Here is a 24239-nt window from a genome sequence, read left to right as displayed (position 1 = left end):
CTAAAACATTATAGTTCAATAATATTTACCTACCAGAGGTTTAATGTGGTGGTGAATCATTCCATCATAGCAACATCAGAAAAAAAAAATGTCTCACATTTCTTTCTTATAGTATAATGCAATTTATCTGGATTATTGTTCTGAACATATTGTAGCTTATTGATGATATCATTGATTTTATGTGAACAATACTTGCTTTCTGTTCAGTAACATGCTTATTACAAGTGTAGCTTATGGTTTTCCTCAAAATTTGACCACCACACATTCCTCCGAAACACTACCCAGACCAAGTCCCTGGAGCCATCTTAGCGTACACGTACTATAGCAACATTTGCATGATACCTGAGGGCTTCATGAGACATACTGAGTGATGAAAGATAACAGGACTGCAAGTATGGCCCAACTTACTAAGCTTTACTACAGCAACTGCAAAGATGTCTATAGCACTTGCCCCTAAAGAGGAACATCACCACATTGTCTTCATTCACGGTTTACAATTTTATGTAAGTCTCTTATGCTAGAGGCTCTCATTTTACATACGATTTTCCAGCCATAACTTCAATTAAGAAATTTTAGTTAAATTTCAAGATATTTGCAGTTTTCTACATAAAAACAATACTATGATGGGAGATCAGCTTCAATGTGCTAATAAATGACATCTTGTAATGAATGATGGACATCAAAACAATAAATCAATTGTGATTGACAACAGGGAAAGAAGTTATCAATTTCTTACTCCAGGGAAAAAACATTTATCATTGCCATGGACTAGTTTTAATCATACAACTCATAAGATAAACTCTGAACCTAATAGGTAAATTACAATTATGAAATAGAATCATTATTTTTTTCTCTCCTTTTTCTTTAAGCATGATCAGTTTGATAACTGATGCATGCCTAATTACCTAAAAATTTCCTTCCTCACACAAAAGCACACATAATCAGATATAATGTATATTAAAACTCATAATTTGCTATATGCACAGATGCTAAGTATATAGCACAGTGAACATTGCAATTCAACATAACTGTGCTACATATTAAACTATATGCAAGTTGGATTTGTTTGACAAAACTTTGCAGGCTTGTATCGTTGAGCTGCCTCAGCAATCACATGAAGCACAACAAATCAAGACAGCAAGATGAAGCTCCCAACAATACACAGTAACAATTATTCAAATGCGTTTTATACATCTAACTTTAACAAAGAAAAAAGCATATTTTTAAGGTTGAAACTATCACAAATACTTAGAATAACAGAAAGGCTACAAGCACATGTTAAGAGTATACTCATCATCAAATGTTGACCATTCCTTGTACTATTAAGTACCTACACATCTATAAACAGCAGTCATTAGAAAAATAAAAATAAAATATAATACAAAAATAAATAATTAACTACAGTAATTCATCAATCTTCAATACTTCTTTTGCAATGTCCATTTACAGGTTTGACATTTTGCTTCAGAATTACATGCTGAAGGAAAGTATAATACCGTTAATTAAAACAACCTTACAGTAAACTAGAATAACTTAATCTTTCTGCCATCCTTTTTAATCCTTTAGGTCTGCAATCATCCTCAAGAGAGAACAGTGACAAAACTGTTGTTTCAACCTGGTAGCACCTCACGACTGCTGTTATGCAAAATATGTAAATATACAACCAAGTCTCCTTAATGAAATTATCTGATCATATATATTCACTTTACTTCCTTTGCATAAGTATATGGCACCTAACATGTCATAAACATGTTGATAGTTACAGTAAACTGGAAAAAAAAAAAATGTTTTATATCACAAGCACTGACATAAGTTCCTTCCCAAATGACACTGACATTTGGTATTCTAAGAATAAATGGACAGCAGTTAATGCAGCTGTCTTAACATGTCAGGCTTCCACTAAAAGAAATATAGATTTTTCATTGAAGTACAGTGGTACCTTGAGATACGAGCTGCCTGATAAGTTTCTTGAGATACGAGCTACAATTTGGCCATTTTTGAAATTTTGAGATACGAGTCACGATTGGGGATATTGCCACAGGTCAGCAAATCTGCAAATCAGTCCAGCCTCAGCTGAGCTAGTTAGTATCTACATGTTTCCTGCAGATCTCATGCACTTTGATTGTTCTTTCATCATTTTCATACTATTTACTGATTTTTTTTTTCCCTAAAGAAAGTGTAGTTTTAATTTATGTTTATTGTTTACGTGTGAATGGTCCCTGCATCCTTTCCTCCCTCCCTCCCTCCTCCTCCTCCTCCTCCATCATTAACCACCATTAGGTGAAAACGTGTCTCCAAGGTAAGAACAGTAAATAAACTTTTGCTGTTATTTTATATATTTTCCTGCATTGACAAAGTATGTATCTGTGCCTAACTGAAAAGGCAAAACAAATTTCTCCTATCTTTGCCCACCTCCTCCACAAACACCAATCACAGATGGGGGGGGAACAATGTAAACAAACCTCTGTGGCTGCAGCGGTGTGCCTCTATCCCCCCCTTCTCTCTCTCTCTCTCAACTACTTAAAACTTCATTTATTCAATGAATAATGTTTACAGGATTGTTAACAAGCTCTTTTGTGATTATTATAGTAGCCAATCTTCTGTGGGTGGCTATATTTGTACACTCCAGCTAATCGACAGTCCCAAAGGAGGATGGGAATGCAGTAGGGTAACGTTCCGTATAATGCACCCTCCAAAATATATGTACTTTATCAGAGTAGTTTACCTATTTATATTATCTTTTGTTATGTTTTATTGTGCTTCTGTGCAATGATTATTGTTTATAAATACCTTTTTCTTACCTGAAAACACATAAAAAAATAGGGGGTGCTCTTTTTTTGGGGGGCTGGAACAGATTAAAGGCATTTCGATGCATTTCAATGGGAAATTTTTTTTGGAGATACAAGCTCAGTCACAGAATAAATTAAACTCGTATCTCAAGGCAACACTGTACTCTCCATTAAGAGTATTTAGAGTATTCATATGAAACCCTTTCAAAATGTACCAGTGTGTGGGATTCGAGGAAGATATATCAATTTACCTTGTTATACTAAGATATGTACAGTAATAAAATCATTTAAGTGTTTCTTGCTTGTACTACTAATATTACAAGTTAAGCATAAATACCAATATTGTACAAGTCAATGGAGTGTTTGGTGTTAAGTACAGCTGTAAAGTGCTAAACATGGCACTATAACCTGCAAAGGTGTTTGCAAGGCAACAAATACCACACCCCTGATGCCATACTGATACTTAAAACCCAATAAACTAGATTGTAAAATAATTTTTAATTCTGTACTTTGTATATTAACTATCTCTTCTTTGCAGACCTTAAGAAATCAGACAATGCATCTGAAGATACATTTTGCAGTTACCATGTCCATTACATTCCCATAACAATGAAAAAGCAACTAGTGAGTAAATCTCAAACCCTTTAAAACACATGAGAGAAATAGCAGTGACTAATTGCAACACAGTGACTCACCCACACAGGTGCTGACAGTGCTAACATGCCTGCAATATATTTACATCTATAACATCACCTCTCCTAGACATATTCACCAGCAATTTCCTATATATAACTGATACCTCCAAACCATAGTAGGGTGTCTTTTTGTATGGCTATCTTTCTCTTTACTAATTACGACAATTTTTCTCAACTACAGTACAACATTTCTAAGACCACAATGATTGTGGTGGCACTGACTTATGATAGCACTAGCGTTGTGGAAGCACTGGTGGGGGCATTATCAGGTACTTGATAATTCAAAGGTATCACATTAATATCAGTGCTATAGAAGCTATCATTAATAAGAATATCTTTTATTGTAGCCACAAATATCATTCATCTTAGAAACATGAAAACCACTTACTGTTATACAAATGCATAATCCTACATTCAAAACTGCAGATGCAAACAATGTCACTAACTATTATTGAAAATGTCAAGTGAATAGATTGACAAAACTTCCCTTTGCAGGCTTTCCTGAGAACTTTCTGATTTGTACTGCAATGCATGTACTGTACAGGGGAACCTCAACATGAATGCCCCGCCCACCTTTTTTTTTTTTTTTCCTCCAAGCCAAAATCTGAGTTGTGAGTTAGCTACAAGAACGCTGGTGCTAGTTGGTGAACTTCACATCCATCCTTATCTTAAATCTAATACGTTCAGGCTTTTTTTTCCCCCCAACAATAAAGCATTTCTCATGCTGTACTGTTTTGCATTATTTTATGCTTTTTAGCATTATTTTGTCTGATCATGGGTTTTAAGCCTACCTCCTCCACCATCCACCTGTACCAGCATCTTGTTAGTCCAAATTGTTCAAGTGATCTCTAAGGCAAAAAAAAAAGGGTTTTTGAAGGTGGCTGGAACAAATTAATGATATCTAAATTAATCTTAATGGGGAAAATTAATTTGGTATTTATAAATCAAGTTTGAGCTCTGGCACAGAATTAATTCACCTGTAAGTTAAGGTAACACTGTGCTCAATTGTACAAGAACTTGACAGAAAATAGATACAATCTTCCTTCAAGATACTGACTCTCATGCCAAGTAAAAGGGTAAAAACATGTAAGAAATTACCATATTGCTATCAAGATTAGTTGTTCTAATTAAGTTCAAGGCAAACAGTAAACATATTCTATCATCCTAATTTCTGGATCACCATCAGCTGCTACTGTGTCTCATCATGAGACAACCATAGCATGATAGCACTACTAGTAAATGCATTACAGTTTGGTGACTCATTTCAATACAAAATGATTGCATCAAGCAAGTAAATTAATCAAATTGCACTTGTCACAGCATTTTCTTTAAACTTACCTAGATTTTTTTAATAGAGATGGGTTAAGTGTTGCTTAGTTTGTCTGATATATATCTGCTAATAACTTAAACCAAAACAATGCATTACTATTGATACATACCTACCATCAAAATACTAGATACTGAATTTTGATACCTATGGTTAGCAGATGTTCCAGGAAAGATCAACCTAAAATTTAAACTTCCTTTCTGTCATAAAAACATCTTGTGAAACCCTTTGTTCCCAGCACATGGGCTGCCCACACACATAAGAAAAAATTAAGTTAATTTAAATTATGAAGATCACAGAAATAGTTATGCTATCATTTTGAACCATTTGTGGCATATCACTTTATTCTCAAAATAGCCTGAGTTATGCTCAGCTACCAAATTCCATCATTTGGTGTATTACTTTCTACTATCAAGACAAAATCACCATTACCACTATGCTAGTGGTAAAATTTCTACATTCATATAATACTGAAGCTTTCAAATCTAGCAATGTGTATGAATAAATTGGCTAACTGAGACATTCCTTTACTACTATTATTTTCTTATTAAAAATTTTCTACAAAGCTTTTTGGAAATATAAGTAAGCTATATTATCTTCCTGATCAATCTGGTATTTCCTTATAATCATTACAATAGTAATTGTAAATATAAATGGCTGACACAATGCATACCATATGAGGAAACTTAATAACAATAATAATAATAATAAAAAAAAAATATATATATATATATATATATATATATATATATATATATATATATATATATATATATATATATATATATATATATATATATATATATATATATATATATATATATATATTTTTTTTAAGTTAATTACTTGCGCAGGTACACCCTGTAATGGAAAAAGAATATAACACCAATGTGTACCTCTGTTACAAAATGACCAGATCAATTAACTTGCCTAAATTTCAGGACCAGCCAACATCAATTCAAAGGACATTCTTCTACAACTACAAGCAAACTCTTGGCAGAGTCAAGCTGAGCAGTGCAAGATGCTATCAAGGAGACAAGATGTGACAGGACACCAGTCAGATGAGACAGGGTCACAGCCACACAATGGACATCCTGGATTAACAATCTCAAACACGGCCAAGAAGCACACACCTCTATCCCTGCAACATCACCGCACTTTCCCTTCATCACCACCACAGTAAAGGTGCATTATCACACCTACACACAACTTGCTCATAACAGCATGCAAAAATCAGACAAGGATGAAGGAGAAAAAAAAAAAAAAATCAAAGCAGCTACGTCGTCTGTCACGGGACCACTAACCATCTCAAAAGAGCACACCAACCCAAAAACTCGTCTAAGCCACTACACTCAGACAAGAACGATTGGAGAGAGAGAGAGAGAGAGAGAGAGAGAGAGAGAGAGAGAGAGAGAGAGAGAGAGCCATGTACGTCAATTTTCTTACTGCATACTGGAATAATACCAAGCGCACACACAACTCACACACCTCCAGGCCATAATAGCGACAAGGGATTATCAACAGCAGCCAGAACGTCGATAAAACGCAAGGGGGTGAGGCAGACAGGAGGCAGGCCGAGGAAGCAGCAGCAGCAGCAGGTCGCCCACACAAGGCTGGCCTGGACTGAGAGGCGGCCAGGCCATATTACAGCCTTCACTCGTGCCTGTCTCAACCTGCCCACCTAATTCAAGGCTCCACAAGGAGTTAAGGACGCTTGGGGAGCCTTGTGGACAAGTGGAGCAGCCAGCACATAGAGCAGTGAGAGGGCGGCCTCCCTCCTGCCCACTGATCGATTGGACAAATGGTTGATGATTGAATGCAAAATGAATTCACCTGCGTCTGCTACTCACTTCAGGACGGCTCGTGGGGGTCGCTGGGATACACGAGGGTTCCAACAGGTCACCACGGCAGGTTATATAGGACACGGACACCACTGCAAGGGAGGTAGACACACCGCGGGTCAGAGGAAGGGAGAAACACCGTCCTCACGCACCACACCGCGAGCCACTCTCCGCCATCTTGCTGACACTGTTGCCAACGCCGCCCATTCTCTTATTTTTACTCAATAATCCCTAATCCTAGAGAATATTGTTCTAGAATTCTGATAATAATAGGGTTAATATTTAATTTCCATTTTTGTATCACACTCTCTACATTGTTTATTATTCTACGAGATATCCGAACAAGAAATGTTGTTAATATGAAGAGGAATCGTGCGGAGTTGGCAGTGACATTGATTTTATAAACACTGGTTAAAATAACTATGGTTTTAGTTTCAGTCAAAGTTAGTAACTACATGCATTGTTAATAAAATTCATTGCAAATATGTGAAGTTTATTCAACAGGACATATCAATGTAATGTGTTTGGTGAGTGGCAGCCTTGGCAGCAGCGACAGGGCGGGGCGGGGCCAGAGGGCGCGAGGCTCCATCCGTGCCACTGCCACACAGCCTCCACAATCATTAAACAAGCTTGGTAATGTCACAATTAAAATTACCCTATACGACAAATTATTGCAATAATATATTTTTACTCTTCAACAGAAAAATTTGTAACTTTTAAAATAAAACAAATTCTCTTTATAGTGTGATGTCGGTGCAGAAATCAATAATTTTAATTGTTACTTGTTCCCATTCTCTCTAGTGAACGTTTTCTTATGTTACGAAAATTCAAAGTGGTTATTTTTCATGGTAGAAATTGTCACACAAGAGGAAAACCTGGTACATCTAACTAGATCACTAACCGAGCCATCTTAATCATATGCTACCCTTATCTGGCACCTTACGGTAGATGCATTGACAAAATTGAAAACATGATCGCGTTTCCAAATTAACTTATTAAATGCATGTGAAACAAGACTGATGATCGGTTGAAATAAATGTCCGTCAGGGAAATTTACATTCAGAATAAACTGTGAAAGACTTTTATAATGACACTGACTGGGAAAGAAGAGAGATTCACTGAGTGTCAGTTGTGAAGTTCAACAACTTTTACCCAAATTAGTTTCCAGACTTGCATACACTACTGTTACAATGGAAGGAATATTGAAGATGGTGTGTTCTGCGGGGTTTCCCTGTCTTTTAGCATCTACAATTTCAACTATCAACTTATATATATATATATATATATATATATATATATATATATATATATATATATATATATATATATATATATATATATATATATATATATATATATATATATATATATATATATATATATATATATATATATATATATATATATATATACACGTATGCGCAGACCAGCTGAAAGAAGCACAATCGCCAGTCATTGCATGAAGGCGAAGGTGCGTGTTTGCCTCTTGGGAGATGAAGAAGAGTTTAGGAAAATGCTTAGTCTATGTTAAAGCGGGTTCACACGTGCCAATTTGCGACTTATATTTTACGTACCTAGAGTTTTCGAATCACTACCGGTGCCTAGCGACTGCAAAAAAACAGTCGCAAAACAAAACCAACATGTTGGTCTTGCTAGTCGATTTGCGACTTTATTTACGTCGTGACGTCATGGAGTAAGCTTTGAAAATGTGGTCTCCAGATAAAGAGAAGATGTATTTGGTGAGGGAAAAGAACACATCTGGGACCCTAGAAATGAAAAATACAGTATAAAGAAAAAAAAAAATCATGCAAATCGTCGTTCGACGAAATAGCTGTCACTCTACAAGAACTGTTTCCCTCAATGCAGGGTGTTGTTGGAGGTAAGGATTGAAGGCGTCAGGATTGAATTTGATCGCAATTGTGCATATCTTCTTAATATTAACAAATTTTCTTATGACAAATGTAGGCTAATTTAGAGTGGTAGACATTCCTTTCTTTCCATCTACTTAGCCAAGGATGTATCCACAGGCATTTTCTCTTCTGTTGACTCATCCGGTACGCCAAAAGAAGAGCAACCACAGTTTCAGCATCGTCACTGGAGGAAGACATCTTGGCTGGTAGCTGTTTGTTTACATTCACTTCTCGTCAAGGTCGATACTTTCCAGGCGCTATGTCTGACACTTTCCGACTATAGAAGGGATGAATCGGAAGCTCTACGTACGTAAAATATCTGTCGCAAATTGGCACGTGTGAACCCGCCTTTATGCAACTATTGCTTCTTTCCGACTTACTACCCGATCGAGTACGCGAACATTATGGATACATGTGAAATGCTGCTGGAAGAGCAAACCGAGTTAAAGAGAAAAAAAGATTCTTCAGCATTTATGGAAGGCGTTGGCATAGTGGATAAGGTGGTGAGCGTGAGATCGGACAGACGTCCACGCGTAGGTTCGAATCCCATCACGTACAGCCTTAAACACTTTGCCATATGTCGAGTGGTTTAATTAAAGTTACCCACGTCACCATGATACCCAGGTTCTATTGGGTGGTTACACCCAAGATGCGCATGGGTGGTGATATAGGCCCTAATATGGGTACCACTATAAATAAAATTGCCTGCGCCACTAAAGGCCCTATCACACTAGCCTATGATACGCGGAACCAGGAACATCCGCTCTAGATAGCTGGAACTTGCCCGGGATTAGCGGAACCAATTTGGGATGGCTTCATATCCATCCCGGTTCTCCGTATGCTATCCCAATGGAAAAGTAAACATGATATATGAAATAAAAACTTTTCATTTGAACTAAAACGAATGTGACTAAATTTTTCATATTGGAATATTAAATAATATTTCATCAATTTAGAAAGGTAAAATATATATATATCATGTCGATAGTTTGGGCTCATGGCAACCACCTCTGACTGTAAAGTTGCCATCGCGCACGTCTCAGCTTTTCTCTAGTTTTTTTTACTTACTTCTCTTTAACAAGAGGAAGTGCAAATGCAGTTCCAGGACAAAGCACAGGCTGAGGTATAAGTGGCATGGTTTTGTTCTGGTTTATTTTGATTAGGCTTTGTCTTGGTTAGTGGGCCGTTTGCCTAGCATAACAAGAACCCGGGCAGTTTGTGTGTGATAGTGTTCCTGGTTTCGTACCAAGAACCATGGCTAGTGTTCCGCGTATCATAGGCTAGTGTGATAGCCCCTTAATGGGCGGAAGCTGACCAGCGCTTCCCACATACTGTTCAAGTGTGCCTACAGACGCTCTAGGCAATAACATAAAAAAAAAAAAAAAAAAAAAAAAAATAGACAAATAATTTTTTTTTTTTATATATATATATATATATATATATATATATATATATATATATATATATATATATATATATATATATATATATATATATATATATATATATATATATATATATATATATATATATATAGCTACTTGATGGAGTGAGGTGGTATTGTAGAGAGACAGGAAGTGGGCACCGGATGTGCATGGCCATGCACGTGGATAAAACAACGGTGATTGGCTCAGAGGTGAGCCAATGGCGGCATCGCAAGGGGAAGGCGGGGTATAAAAGTGGCCCCAGCCTAGTGCAATTAGTTGGTTTCCTCTCCGTTGCTCTTGTTACCGCTGTCTCCGTGCCCGCCCTGTGTATTGCTCTGTCACTGCCTGTTATGTACTGTGTCATTACCCAAGTAAACGTAAGAAGTTGTAGGCCTACCAAGTGTTTCCTACCAGTCCTGCCTGTCTGAGTGAGTCTGCCTGAATCTTCTGGTGTGAGTTGTGTACCTCGCTTCCCTGGCTACTCACGGACCCACGTCAACGTTATCCCTGTGCCGCCACGTCCTGAATGTTGTCCTGGTCTGCCGCTGAGAGTAAGTGATGTACGGTTGCGGTTTTGGAAGCTGAAGTAAGTACCTTGGGTGCCCTCCCTTGCCCTGTGGTTGCTGAGTGTGGGGTGTCCTTGCTGCTGTGTGGACGGCGTTTATAACAATTGGTGTCAGGAGTTTTGGGATAAAGTTTGGCTAGCGAGGTTGCCGGGTACACGTGAGCAATGGAAGACTCAGACGTGAAAGGCAGTGAGATTCCGGGAGGCAGTCAGCTAAGTTTGAAAAGGCTAGAAAACATGTTCGCTGTGATGATGGTGCGGATGGACAAAATGGAACAGAAAACGAGTGAAATTGTGAAACAGGAAATGATTGAAATGAAAAAGGAATTCAGAGCAGCGTTGGTGCGGCAGGACATGACAGAAGAAGTCCAGGAAGAACTGGTGGCAGTGAAACAACAATGCAAGGGACGCACTGGAGTCATCGAGAGCGAGGTGGACGGCCTCCAGTGTCCTATGGTGGTGGACACTGGTGCGGCGAAGACCGTTGTCGGGGAAGAAGTGGCAGTGCAAGACCTCCCTGTGTCAGACCGGCAGCTGTGTGGCGTGACTGGCCACTGTACGACGCCACGAGACCACGTGACGTCTACGATCACGGTGGGTGATGTTGAGGAAAAGCTACCAGCATTCGTGGCCGACATGGAGGAACCCTGTCTGGTGGGGCTGGACTCCCTGGTTCAGAGTGCAGCGTGTGTGGACTCTGGAAGGATGCAAATGCAGGTATGTGAGGAAATGTTACCGCTGATCCTGGAGGACGCTGCTGAACAGGTTGAGAGCCCCGTGACAAGTTCAGATGTCGAGGACGAGAGGCTGGAGCTGCACTGCCGAGTCGAGGGAAGATGAGGTTGCAGACGCCACCGGGACAGCACGCGGACGGCAGGCAGCGGCGAGCAATGACGGTCGTGAGGTGGATGGAGACGCGGGTTGAAGCGAGCCCCGCGCTATCTCCACATGTGGTGGACTTGGAGGTATGTAGTTCCACCAAACAGACTCCAGAGCAGATGGTGAAATTGGAGAAGTGGCTGATGGAGGAGGAGGATGTCTTCAGCCGAGATGCACAAGACCTTGGCTGTACGTCGCTGGTTCACCCCTCCAACACGGCAGACAGTCCGCTGATGAAGCAGCCACATAGCAGTGTCCCGTTGGCCAGGAGAGAAGAGATGAGGCTGCCTCTGGACCTGGCCACTGGACAAACACCTGAGGAAGAACTACCACAGACGGCGCATGAGGTGGTAGTGACGTTGCAGCAGCGGATGGAGACTACGCGGCGACAGGTGGCGAACAATCGCCGTCTCGCGGGGCAAGCCATGACCCGCCGCTACCAGCTGCGACGCTCAGTATGCGGTGTGGGATTGCGGCTGGCGGTACAAGCCTCGTAAGAAACGAGGCACCACTCTGAAGAGACTGGAGAATTACTGGGAACGTGGGAAGGCCGTACACCGCTCTGCAACGACTCCCAGCCGTCACCTACAAGCTGGACGTTGCCACAAGCAGGAGGCGGCGCATCGCCCACGTCGGCCGCCGGTGGGCTGTTGTGGGGGAAGGATACTTGTGGGGCCAGCAAGGACCACCCTCGTCGCCGGACAAGTGAGGTGAGGAGCGACAGCGAGGTGGTGGGTGACGGCGATAAAAACTATGTTGCAGTCTGTTGTGTTGTGACAGTGAATAGTCGGGACGACTAAATTTCGTGGGGGAGGGCAGTGTTACGGCTGCGGGGGTTAGCTACTTGATGGAGTGAGGTGGTATTGTAGAGAGACAGGAAGTGGGCACCGGATGTGCATGGCCATGCACGTAGCGGTGATTGGCTCAGAGGTGAGCCAATGGCGGCATCGTAAGGGGAAGGCGGGGTATAAAAGTGGCCCCAGCCTAGTGCAATTAGTTGGTTTCCTCTCCGTCGCTCTTGTTACCGCTGTCTCCGTGCCCACCCTGTGTATTACTCTGTCACTGCCTGTTTGTACTGTGCCATTACCCAAGTAAACGTAAGAAGTTGTAGGCCTACCAAGTGTTTCCTACCAGTCCTGCCTGTCTGAGTGAGTCTGCCTGAGTCCTCTGGTGTGAGTTGTGTATCTCGCTTCCCTCGCTAGTCACGGACCCTCGTCAACGTTATCCCTGTGCCGCCACGTCCTGAATGTAGTCGTGGTCTGCCGCTGAGAGTAAGTGATGTACGGTTGCGGCTTTGGAAGCTGAAGTAAGGACCTTGAGTGACCTCCCTTGCCCTGTGGTTGCTAGGTGTGGGTGTCCTTGCTGCTGCTGTGTGGGCGGCGTTCATAACAATATATATATATATATATATATATATATATATATATATATATATATATATATATATATATATATATATTGTTGCGGCGTGTTAAGTAGTGAAGATAGAGTGAGGTGGTATTGCTGAGAGACAGGAAGTGGGGGGACCGGAAGTGATGGGAATGGCCCAGTTCAGCGCCGCTGTTTCAGCACCGACGTTTCAGCGCCGCCGCTTCAGCGCCAAACTTTTCAGCGCCAGGCTTTTCAGCGCCAGACTGTTCAGCGCCAGACTATTAAGGAAGAGGAGAAACAAGGTGTAAACAGTTCACCCATTCACCCAATGACATCATAAGGGAGGCGGTTCGAATCCATCACGTGCCGTCTTGAAACTTTGTCATTTGTCGAGTGGTTTAAAGTCACCTAAATGATACGCTTGGGTGGTGATATGGGCCCTAATATGGGTACCACTATAAATAAAATTGCCTGCGCCGCTAATGGGTGCAAGCTGAACAGCGCTTCCTAAAGTACTCAAGTACAACCTACAGTCGCCATAGGTCAGCATGTAAAAAAAAAAATAAATAAATGAATAGATAAATAAGTACTATAATGTTTGATATTTAGAGAGTAATTGCTTGTCTTTATTTAATTATAAATTATATTCCTGGTAAAAGCTCCTCATTATCCCTCCTCCCCTCCATCAACCCCATCTATTTTCGTGAGCTGAGGCCTGAGGTGTTTGGTTCAGTTCACCAGCAACAGGCCGTGCTAGCTGGATGTGGGACGCTACTTGCCTACCTGCTCCTGCCTGACTCATGCTGTTTTGATCTGTTGGACTAAAAATTTCCAAGTCTAAACCATGGTCCAATCAGTGCAGAGCAAGAGAGGAAGAGATAAATTCTCTCATGAAGGTTATCTCTATCGATTTGATAAATTAAGTAAAACACAGAATGATGTTAAGTTTTGGCGATGTCATGAAGATGGAAGATGCAAAGCCAGAATTCATACATTATAGGGAACAGTAATCAAGAACTGATAAACGAACATACTCATCCCCCATCTGCAGTTGAAGTCGAAGTGGAAAAGGCGAAAACAGATGCAAGACATCGAGCTGAGGAGACATGTGAACCTCCAAGCATTATTATTAACAAATGTATGGAAAATATGTCTCAAGCTGGCATTGCACAATTACCTAACAGGCAAGCAATGCGTAAAATCGTTCGGCGGAAACGAACTGAAGTTAACAAAGTTCCTGAAAATCCAAGTTCTATTCATGAGTTAGAATTGCCTCACGATTACAAAATATATAAGCTGGCACCAGGATTAGAGGAAAATATTTGTTTGATGGATAGAGGAACAGGCAACGATAGAATTATAATTTTTGGAAGAGAGAGAGCTGGTTGGAACATCTAGCTACTTCAAGCATTTGGTATGTCGATGGAACATTTTCAATTGCGCCACATCTATTTTATCAAGTGTATATAATTCTGGTCAAGAAACACGGGGGCGTGCACCCTGTACTATATGCACTTCTACAGAATAAGCAAAGTGTAACTGACATGAGAATGATTGAAATGGTTAAAAATATGGTACCAAATGTTCGCCCTGATGTCATAAACTGTGATTTTGAGTATGCAGCTTTTACAACCATGAAAACATGCTTTCCTAATGTAGAAATCAGAGGCTGTCTGTTCCATATCTCGCAAAACTTATTAAAACAAATCAAAAGTATGGGTCTCATGGGTTCATATAATGGCATTCCTGACTTTGCTTTAAATGCTAAAATGGTAACGGCACTTTCTTTTGTACCAATTGATGATATTAACCGTCACGTGGATGCTCTTGCGACGGCCTTGCCTGATGAACTGGTTTGAAGATAATTATATTGGCCGTCCAAATCGGAGAGGCCAAGGGAGAAGACAACCATTGTTTCCCATGCAGATGTGGAACATGTACGAACGAACTTTACAAGAAGATAGAACCAATAACCATGCAGAAGCTGCAAACAGACGACTACGAAGCGAACTGAGAATGTTGCATCCATCAATATGGAACTTCCTCAATGCTCTTAAACGAGTACAAGAAGGACGAGATGAATATTTCGAGAAACTTTCAGCTGGACATGAACCGCAACTCAAATTACAAAAATACAGAAAAGCAGATGAAATAATATTAGAAATTGTTGCTCAGTATGGGGAAAGAAATGAAGTAGAATATCTACGGGCAATTGCGCACTTGTCATACTAACTTGAAAAAAAACTCTTTTTAAATTATTTTAAATGTTTCTTTTTCTCATAATTTTTAAGATAAAAAATATCCTTTTAAAATATTTTTGGACGTAAAGTGAAGCAATGGGTAGTAAAACAGGATGGACGTAAAAGCGAAGCGGCCTTAAAGTGAGTGGCCTTAAAACGAGGTTCACTGTATTTGGTGGTGCTCGCTGGATGGGCGGCGCTGAATAGTCTGGCGCTGAAACAGCGGCGCTGAATATTCTGGTGGCGCTGAAATGGCGGCGCTGAAACATCGGCGCTGAATTGGCGGCGCTGAATCGTAACTAACCCGGAAGTGATAGCCATGTACATACGTGGATAAAACCATGGTGATTGGCCCAGAGGCCAGGCAGTATTGCAATGATTGCGGGGGAGGGGCTGTATTTAAGCTGGCCGTCTCTGTCCCCGCGAGTATATAGTTGCCGCTGTTGTCTCTTGCCCGTTGTCTCTGTCTCGCTCTGCTCTCCGTTCTCGTGGCCCAGATTCGCACTGTGAACTACCCTGTATTTCCCTGTTGTACTGTGTTACTACCAAAGTAAACATAAGAAGCTGTAACAAGTGTTTCCTGCCAGTCCTGCCTTTCTGAGTGAGTCAGTCTGCCTAAGTAAGTACCTCGCCTCCTCGCGAGTCACCGACCCTCGTCAACTTATCCCTGTGCCGCCCCATCCTGAATGCTGTCCTGATCTGCAGCTGAGTGGGTGAGATGCTGTTGTGGCAATGGAAGCTGAAGTAAGGACCTTAGGGTGCCCTGCCTTGCCCAGTGGTTGCGGGTGTGGGTGGCCCTGTTGTGCTGTGTGGGCGGCAGTTCGTAACTATATATATATATATATATATATATATATATATATATATATATATATATATATATATATACCGCCGCCCACACAGCACAGCAGGGCCACCCATATATATATATATATATATATATATATATATATATATATATATATATATATATATATATATATATATATATATATATATATACATATTTTGTTGCGACGACGTTAAGGGGGGGGGGATTAGTGAAGTTAGCATTTGCAGCGCTGGTACGTTGGCACCACTGCCTCTGGTGCTAGATGTGGTGTCTGCCGGGTACCGGATGTGCGCGACAGGAAGCAGGTGGATAAACCAATCATGATTGGCTCGTGGGTAAGCCAATCAGAGCAGAGTAGCGTAAGAGGGGGGTGTATAAGCAGGCCACACTTTGGCTCGCCCAGAACGATGGACACCTATTACAATCGCAAACACCTATGGGCCGCCACCATGGCAGTAAAGGCCCATGCCAATCCTTCGGATTGGCGAATCAAGATGAACGTTGGCTCACCCCTTCTCTCCCCTCTTCGCTCTCGTCGTGCCCGAGTCCAGTCGCCGTGTCTTCTCCGCCCTTCGCTTTCATCGTGTGTGCCACCCTGTACTGTACTGTACAGTACTGTATTTCACATCAGTAAACTGAAGGAGTTGTGCCAAGTGTTTCATCTATCCTGCCTCTCTGAGCAAGTCTGCCTGAGTCTAGTGAGTACTCGTGCCTCGTTTCCCCTTGCTAGCCCCGAATCTTCACCGAGAATTATCCCTGTGTCTGTTGCTGTCCTGTCCTGAGTTCTCCTGGGCTGCCGCTGTGGTAAGTGAGTTCCTGTCGCGGCTGTGGAGGCTGTAAGGACGTGGGGGCGGAGTAGCAGTTGGTGTCAGGAGCTGTGGGATAAAGTTTGGCTAGCGAGGTTGCCAGGCAAGTTTACACAATGGCAGATTCAGGTGCGAGAGGCAGTGAGATGCCGAAAGACAGTGAGCCACGTTTGAAAAGGCTGGACAACTTAGTCGCTGGGTTGGCACAGGCAATGAATGAAATGAAACAGGAAACAAGTGCAGTGGGTGTGCGAATAGACAAAATGGCACAGGAGACAAATGAAATGAAACAGGAAACAAATGCAGTGGTGGCGCGAATGGACCTGATGCAAGAGCTAGGAGATGCGCTGGCGATCCGAGTGTCGGGCACAGTGGACGGCCGCCCGTGTCCCCTGGTGGTGGACACTGGTGTAGCAAAGACATTCGGCAGGGAAGAAGTAGTGGCAGCTCAAGATCTCCCAGTGTCAGACCGGCAGTTGTATGGTGTGATTGGCCACTGTACGACGCTACGAGGCCCCGTGATGTCTACAATCACGGTGGAGCGTTGAGGAGAAGCTACCAGTATTCATGGCCGTCATGGAGGAACCCTGTCTACTGGGGTTGGATTTCCTGATTCGGAGTGCAGCGTGTGTAGACCTCGGAAGGATGCAGATGCAGGTACGTAAAGAAATAGTACCGCTGATCCTTGAGGATGCTGCTGAACAGGTGGAGAGCCCCGTGACGACTTCATATGTCAAGGACGAGAGGCTGGAGCTGCACTACCGAGTCGTGAGGGAAGGTGGGGTTGCAGACTCCACTGTGACAGCTGGTGGACGCCCAGGCAGCAGCGAGTGGCTGCGGTGGTGAGGTGGACGGAGATGCGAGTGAGATGAGCTCCGCGCTACCTCCACACGTGGTGGACTTGGCAGTACGTATCTCCACCAAACTGACTTCCGAGCAGGTGGTGAAGTTGGAGAATCTGCTGATGGAGCACGAGGATGTCTTCAGCCGACATGCCCAAGACCTTGGCTGCACGTCGCTACTCCAGTACTCCATCAATACCGCAGACAGTTTGACGATAAAACAGCCACATTGCTGTGTCCTGCTGGCCAAGAGAAAAGAGATGCAGCGCATGGTAGAGGAGATGGCTGCGCAGGGGATAGTGGAGCGTTCTGACAGCCCATGGTCGTCGCTGGTAGTCCTGGTAAACAAGAAGGACGGCACCAAGCGCTTCTGTAGATTACAGGGCGCTGAATAACGTCATAGTAAAGGACTCCTATCCCCTGCCCAGGATAGACGACACCCTGGACGCTCTGGCTAGTGTTCATTGGTTGTCCACCTTGGATCTTAAGTCAGGATATCACCAGGTGATGATGGCAGAGGCAGACAAGCAGAAGACGGAGTTGTCCTTCGGGGGAGCGATTGTGGCAGTTCCGGGTAATGCCGTTCGGGTTGTGCAACATCCCTGGATGTTTCGAGCAGCTGGTGGAGAAGGTGCTGGCAGAGTTGCAGTGGAAGGCAGCTTTAGTGTACCTGGACGACGTTCTGGTTTTCCCAAGGACGTTTGAGGAGGAGCTGCATCGTCTGGAAGTGATGCCGGGCCATCTGCGGGAGGCGAACCTGAAGATGAACCCGAAGAAATGCACCTTCTTCCGGCATGAAGTGCCGTTCCTGGGACATGTTGTTGTTGTTGTTGTTTCCGGGCTTCGACGATCCCATAGATCTTATGAGCCCTGGTGGAGGCCTGTGAGGTGATCACAGGCGGGGTAGTTGTCCACACTTCTTCAGGAAGACGCAGGTGAGGCGGAGAACAGCAGCTTGGTGTGAGGAGTGGGCGCCCGCCGCCGCCAGCAGGGTGGGCAGGTCATAGGTAGACACACCCAAGGCAGCAAGGTGATCACGGAGCACAACACGGTGGGAGTGGAAGCGGGGGCAGTGTAAGAGGAAGTGTTCGATGGTTTCCTCGACGGTCCTGCACCAGGGGCAAACCAAGGCGATGCAGGTGTGCTATGAGTCTTGTGTGACCCAGATGGAGGCGGGTGAGTGCTACATCTAGGGTGCGGGACTGTTTCCTGACCCAAGGCTGTGGAGATGAGTCGCTATGGTAAAGGCCCATAGAGGTGACTCGGAGTGAGTTGTTGAGTGAAGAGTCCCAGGATGAGTGGCAGGGGCGAGATATGAGCCGTTTGGCAGAATGAAGCTGGAGGGGTAGGGGGGTAATGTTTACATGGGTTAAGGCCATCTTGGCAGCAGCATCCACCACCTCATTCCCCGGATGCCGCTGTGCCACTGTGGGAAGGCACCCACTGGAAGGTGATATCCCAGCCAGTGTTCAGGAGATGGAGGAAGGTGTTCTGGATGGAGTGGACGAGGGTTGTGGCGGAGGATGGCTGCCGGGACAGGAGGAGAGAGAGAGATGAGCGGGAGTCGGTGTAAATTACCACCATGGACTTCGGGTGAGAGGTGCGGAGGTAGATGAGGGCCTGGAGAAGGGCAAAGAGCTCCGTGGTAAGGACATCTGTGTACTCAGGAAGCCTCCATGTCTTACAGATAGCTGTACTGGCGTCATATATAGCTGCTGCTGAGGAGGGCAGGGAAGCATCTCTGGAGCCGTCCGTGTAGATCTTGAGGTGGTGGTGATAAATGGACCGGTCCAGCTGTTGGAAGTGGGCTGCTGCTAATCCACTCACAGATAGTTTGGGAGGAAGCCCAGGAACGTGGAGAGCAAAATTATGGGTGACGTCCAGCCATGAAGGAAAAGATGAGTAGGGATTGACAGGCTGTGGAGGTGGTGGTGGTAAGTGGAGAATGGTTAGGCTGAGCAGGGCACGCACTATTAGTGGCTGACGGGCAGCGGGGAGCCATACAGGAGCTTGCTGATCCACCCCTGAGTTGGAGTGGAGGGTAGAGAGGGGGTGGGAGGCAGGCAGGCCCAGTATCCTGTAGTATTGTTAGCACAAGGTCATCCGTCTGTGGGTGGACAGTGGAGGAATACCACTCTGCTTGTAGAGAAACAACTGGGGAGGAACTCATGGCCCCCATAGAGATCCTCAAGGCAGCATTTTGAATGGGGTCAAGCTTGAGGAGGTTGGAGTAGGCAGCTGACCCATAGAAGCAGCTGGGATACTGCATTTTGGCCCTGATGGTGGTCTTATAGTAGTGGAAGAGCAGGTCACGACTGGCTCCCCAGCGGATGCCAGCTATTCGCTTCATCACATCGAGGCGTTTGTTGCAGGAGGTGCGGAGGTAACTGATGTGATTTACCCAGGAGAGGCGAGGGCCATCCAGCCGCAGTCCGAGGAGGGTGTGTAAGGTTGAGTATGGAACAGCCTCCCCACTTAAGTTGACGGTAGGTGGAGTTGGAAGCTTTTTCATGGTAAAACACATGAGAGAGCTCTTTGAGGCACTGACTTGTAGCCCCCAGGTTGTCATCCATGCACCCAAGGCAGTGGCAGCCTCCTGCAGGTGGTCCTGAGCCTCGGAAAGTGTGGGTGCTCGACTGACGATGGTAATGTCATCAGCATAGAGGAGAAGGTGAGAGTGGGTAGGAACCTGTAGGTCAGAGAGAAGAACATTGAACAGAAGGGGGCTGAGAATGGATCCCTGGGGTACGCCACGATGAATTCCTTGGGAAGGTGACAGTGATGCACCAACAGCCACTTGGAATGAGCGACCGGTGAGGAAGTCGCGCACCCAGGCAAGGGTGGTGCCAGTGATGCCCATGAGTGCCAGCTTGTACAGGATGCCCTCATGTGGTGCAGAATCAAATGCTCCCTCCAGGTCAAGGAAGAGGGCCATCATGACTTGACGCTGGCGGTAAGTGTCACAGATGTGATACTCAATTTGCCCCAGCACATCCAGGGTACTCCGGTGAGGGCGGAAGCCACATTGCTCCTCTGCTAGCTTGTTGTTAGCTTCTAACCACCAGGTGAGGCGGGTGTTGACTAACCTCTCCAGCAGCTTCCCAATGCAGGAGAGGAGGCTGATGGGCCTGTATGCTGAAGGGAGTGTAGGGTCCTTTCCAGGCTTGTGGATGGGGATGAGGATGGCGGGTTTCCAGGTGGATGGGAACTGCCCGATTGCCAGCTGCTGTTGTATAGTTGAAGGAGGCAGGCACGTAGGGGTGGGGTGAGGTGGCGGATGAAGTCGTATGGGACTTTATCAAGGCCTGGCGCCTTACCGGGTTTTAATGTAGCTAAGGCTGAGGAGAGTTCATGAGGCTTGAATGGTTGAGCAAGGGATGGGAGAGCTGGAGAGGAGACGGCAGTTTCAATAACTGAAGTAAGGGTTGGAGGCGGACGAAGAAGAGGAGGTAAACCAATCTTGAGGTGGAAGTGTTCTGACAAGATTTTTGCTTTTTCAGGGTCAGCGAGTGGGGTAGAATCATCATCAGAAAATGGGATGTTCTGAGATACGAACTTGCCCTCCATGGAGCGGAGAAAGGACATGGTACTCTTGGGAGAGGAGCGGAAGGAGAGAGTGGAGCAGTGCAGGTCCCATGCATTTCACTTTGCCTTGAGGATGGTCTTGGCACAGATGGCGTCCAGGCGGCGGTAAGCACGGCCAGCCTGGATAGTGGGGATCCTACGCCACTGATTCCAAGCCTGGCGACGGTCCTGTACTGCCTGCACACAGGCTGCATCCCACCAGGGCTTCCCAGGGCGGCGTGGATGATGACGGGTGATGAGTGGGAAGGCAGCTGTGCCAGCCTCGGACAGCACCCCAGCAATGGTTGTTGCGGCTTCATCCAGGGGAAGATGTTGGGTGTCCAGTGAGGAGGGAAGCGCAGCCACGTACTGGGGCCAGCCAGAAGAATTGAGCCTCCAGCAAGGCATGCAGCCAGGTTGGGGCTGTGGGGAGACTTGTGGGAGGGAGGCGAGGAGAGGGAGGTGGTCGCTGCCCATGTAAGGTCCAGTGCAGAAGGTGGAGTCCTTGAAGGTAGGGTCTCCAAGGAACAGGTCGAGCACCGAGGCGGCACCAGTATGGGGATGAAACCTGGTCGCTAGTCCGGGAGGGCTGAGGAGGGAGACATGTTTTAGATCTAACAAGGCTTGGAAGAGAGCATTGCCAGATGTGTTGTGGTGGTGAGGTGACAGGTCAGGCTCCCAACATGTATGATGGGCATTAAAGTCCCCCATTATAAGCACTGGAGGCTGCAGGGCGGAGAAGTAGTGCATAAACTCTCGGTAGCCAGCTGTACCCCCAGGATTGTAGCAGGCTGCCACCGTGAGCCAGCCACCACCAAGTCCAACCTTGGCCGCAACAACCTCCAGATGCCCATCTTGAGACTGAGGGATAGGGAGAGACGATGAGGCGATGGAGTCATGGATGGCGAGAAGGACACCTCCTCCACGTCCTTGACCACGATCTTTGCGGATGATGTTGTATCCCAGAAAGGAGAGAGAAAGATGAGGGGGAAGCCAGGTCTCACATATGCCGACCACAGATGGGAGGGTGTCACCTAAATGGGTTTCTAGTTCCTGCGTTTTGCAGAGAAGGGATCGGGCGTTCCACAACATAAAGGAGAGGGCCATTATGGGAAGAAAGTAGTCAGGATTGTGGAGACAGAGGGCCAGAGGGTGGTGATAATGTCCGGGAAAGACACTCCTTTCTGGTAGAGGTGGTAGCCATGCCAAAGGAGGTCGAGGATGCTGGGGAGGAGCTCAGATACAGAGGGAGACGTACTGACAGTGGCTGTAGGAATGGTGGAGTCCTGGGGTGGAGAGGAGGGTCGAGAAGGTGGAGGTAGGCTAGAATACTGGCCAGGTGCTTGACGAGGGTGATGGTGGGGTGTCTGTGGGTGACGAGCATTCCTGGGAGGGTGGTGGACCTCGGCCTCAACCGTGACAGGCAGGAGCCCGGGCTCAGCATCAGGTATCGGGGTGGGCGGAGGAGGCTGTACACCTGAACGCCTACCTGGCTTCCTCCGATGGTGGGCAACATGGGTAGCAGGTGGTGTAGGGATGTGAGGAGTGGGCATGGTGTCCTCTTCCTGGGCGACATTAGCAGCTTCAATGGGTAGGTCTTGGAGAGCAGCATACCTGTTCCCTGTGGCAACGGAGGCGAAGGAACACCCTGGCTCAACAACCCGAGCAGCCGAGCAGGTTGGGATGGTAGGAGAAGGGGTGGCTGTTGTAGGAGTCCGTCGCTGTGGTCGGGGCAACTGGAGGGCCCTCAGCTGCTTGTTAATTTCAGGGAGGGGTTTGCCTTCACTCGCCAGGCGGGTGTACAGCTGCTGGGCATGGAGGTTGTGGAGGCAATGAAGTGACCGGGGCCCATGGGAACCCCGACACTGGAAACAGTGGAAGGGCTTGCCACATACCTCGTCCTTGTCGCCTTTTCGGGAAAGGTGAGGGCCACTGCAGCGGGCACAGCGGACCGAGGACCTGCAGGTGTTGATGGAGTGCCCTAACATAAGGCACCCTGGGCAGCGCAGGAGGGGGAGGAGAATGGGGCGTGGGTAGAACACCAGCTGATCGATGGCTACCTTGCTGGGTGGGGAACCTCTCACCTTGAGTCTGAGCCACTTCCCTGTGGCGAAGTGGGGCAGGCTGTGGGATGGAAGCCAGGTGAGTTCCACCACCTCATTGCCCTCCAGGACACGGAAGCCATCCCGGACCTCCTCAAGGGTGGTGTCGTCCGCCAGGGGCCCCACCTTGGCGTAGTGGTAGGTACCGCTGTCCCGGTCTGCCCTGCGACAGGTAACAGGCCACTCACCTAGGGTGAAGGAGGGCGACTGTAGCATGGGGACCTTGGGGAGGGTTTGGGCCCACACCGCCACTATCAGGGATGAGCCATTCCCTAGGGATCGAGTCTCCCCCTCGAGGATGTATTTCCCAAAGGCGGAGTCGTGGAGGACACAAGAGACCTTGGCCGGGTTTGCGAAAAGACGCTCCCCTTCCGTACCTCGGAGCAGGAACGAGGCCTTAACGTACTCGTCCGGGGCTTGGGGATGATCTTGGGCAGTGCAGCAGCGGGATCTTTCCGGGATGTCATCAGGGGGTGTATCCGGCTGCCCACGCTTGCTCGGAGAGATGGAGTCCCGCATGTCGACGTCCGCTTCCATCGCGGGAACTCGTCGTGGCAATTTTTCTTTTTCCTATGTTACCTCGAGAGAGAGAGAGAGAGAGAGAGGTTAGCCGTCTCACACCGGGACACAAAGGAAGGCAGAGCAGCTCAAGCAGCGGGCGAACCGGCGAGCTGTTGCCTTGTACAGGAGAGCGGGGAAGAGGTGTGGTCAGCGCGGTGTCCCGGGAAAGAATCCACTGCCATACTTCTCTTAGGGTCCTCCTCCTCCCTGGGACATGTTGTGGGGCGCGGTGGAGTGCGCACGGACCCTAACAAGCGTGAGAAGCTTCCTTGGCCTGTGCAGCTACTATCGCAGGTTTGTGGAAGTCTTCGCCACCCTTGCCGCTCCCCTGCATCAGCTGACAAGGAAGAATGCCCGCTTCACCTGGGATGAAGCTTACCAGTACGTGTTCAGTGGCCTGAAGGCGGGGATGATAAGTGCTCTAGTGCTGCCCTTCCCTGATCCTGGCCTCCCCTTCATCCTCAACACTGACTCAATCACAAAGGGCC

At 45.9% G+C, this 24239-nt stretch overlaps 5 protein-coding genes across 5 annotated transcripts in view; 2 read left to right on the top strand and 3 right to left on the bottom strand.

Moving 5' to 3' along the window:
- LOC123514151 (rho GTPase-activating protein 190-like) overlaps positions 1–6852 on the bottom strand; it is a 523040-nt gene extending 516188 nt beyond the window's left edge. Inside the window, exon 1 of the mRNA XM_045271800.1 lies at positions 6662–6852. The gene's annotated coding sequence lies outside the window, so the exon portion shown is untranslated. The remainder of the gene's footprint in view (positions 1–6661) is intronic.
- LOC123514375 overlaps positions 1–12248 on the top strand; it is a 115263-nt gene extending 103015 nt beyond the window's left edge. The window contains exon 2 of the mRNA XM_045272259.1: positions 11432–12248. Within this exon, the coding sequence (XP_045128194.1) occupies positions 11445–11930 (486 nt within the window). The 5' untranslated portion in view covers positions 11432–11444 and the 3' untranslated portion in view covers positions 11931–12248. The remainder of the gene's footprint in view (positions 1–11431) is intronic.
- Positions 12249–17550: 5302 nt separating this feature from the next.
- On the top strand, positions 17551–17919 carry LOC123514150. Its single transcript, XM_045271799.1, has one exon. The coding sequence runs from the start codon at positions 17551–17553 to the stop codon at positions 17917–17919; it is 369 nt and encodes a 122-aa protein (XP_045127734.1).
- A 497-nt stretch (positions 17920–18416) lies between these two features.
- On the bottom strand, positions 18417–21109 carry LOC123514149. Its single transcript, XM_045271798.1, has 4 exons — positions 20842–21109; positions 19524–20659; positions 18969–19441; positions 18417–18633 (listed from the first exon to the last, which is right to left on the bottom strand). Exons 1-4 carry the CDS (start codon positions 21107–21109, stop codon positions 18417–18419), a joined length of 2094 nt encoding a protein of 697 aa, XP_045127733.1.
- A 57-nt stretch (positions 21110–21166) lies between these two features.
- Positions 21167–22195, bottom strand: LOC123514148. Its single transcript, XM_045271796.1, has one exon. The coding sequence runs from the start codon at positions 22193–22195 to the stop codon at positions 21167–21169; it is 1029 nt and encodes a 342-aa protein (XP_045127731.1).
- Between the last annotated feature and the right edge of the window lie 2044 nt (positions 22196–24239).

This window comes from Portunus trituberculatus, chromosome 37 (assembly GCF_017591435.1).
Source record: "Portunus trituberculatus isolate SZX2019 chromosome 37, ASM1759143v1, whole genome shotgun sequence".
NCBI lineage: Eukaryota > Metazoa > Arthropoda > Malacostraca > Decapoda > Portunidae > Portunus > Portunus trituberculatus.
Note: the sequence above shows the minus strand (reverse complement) of the source record. Positions and strands in the feature narration are given on the sequence as shown.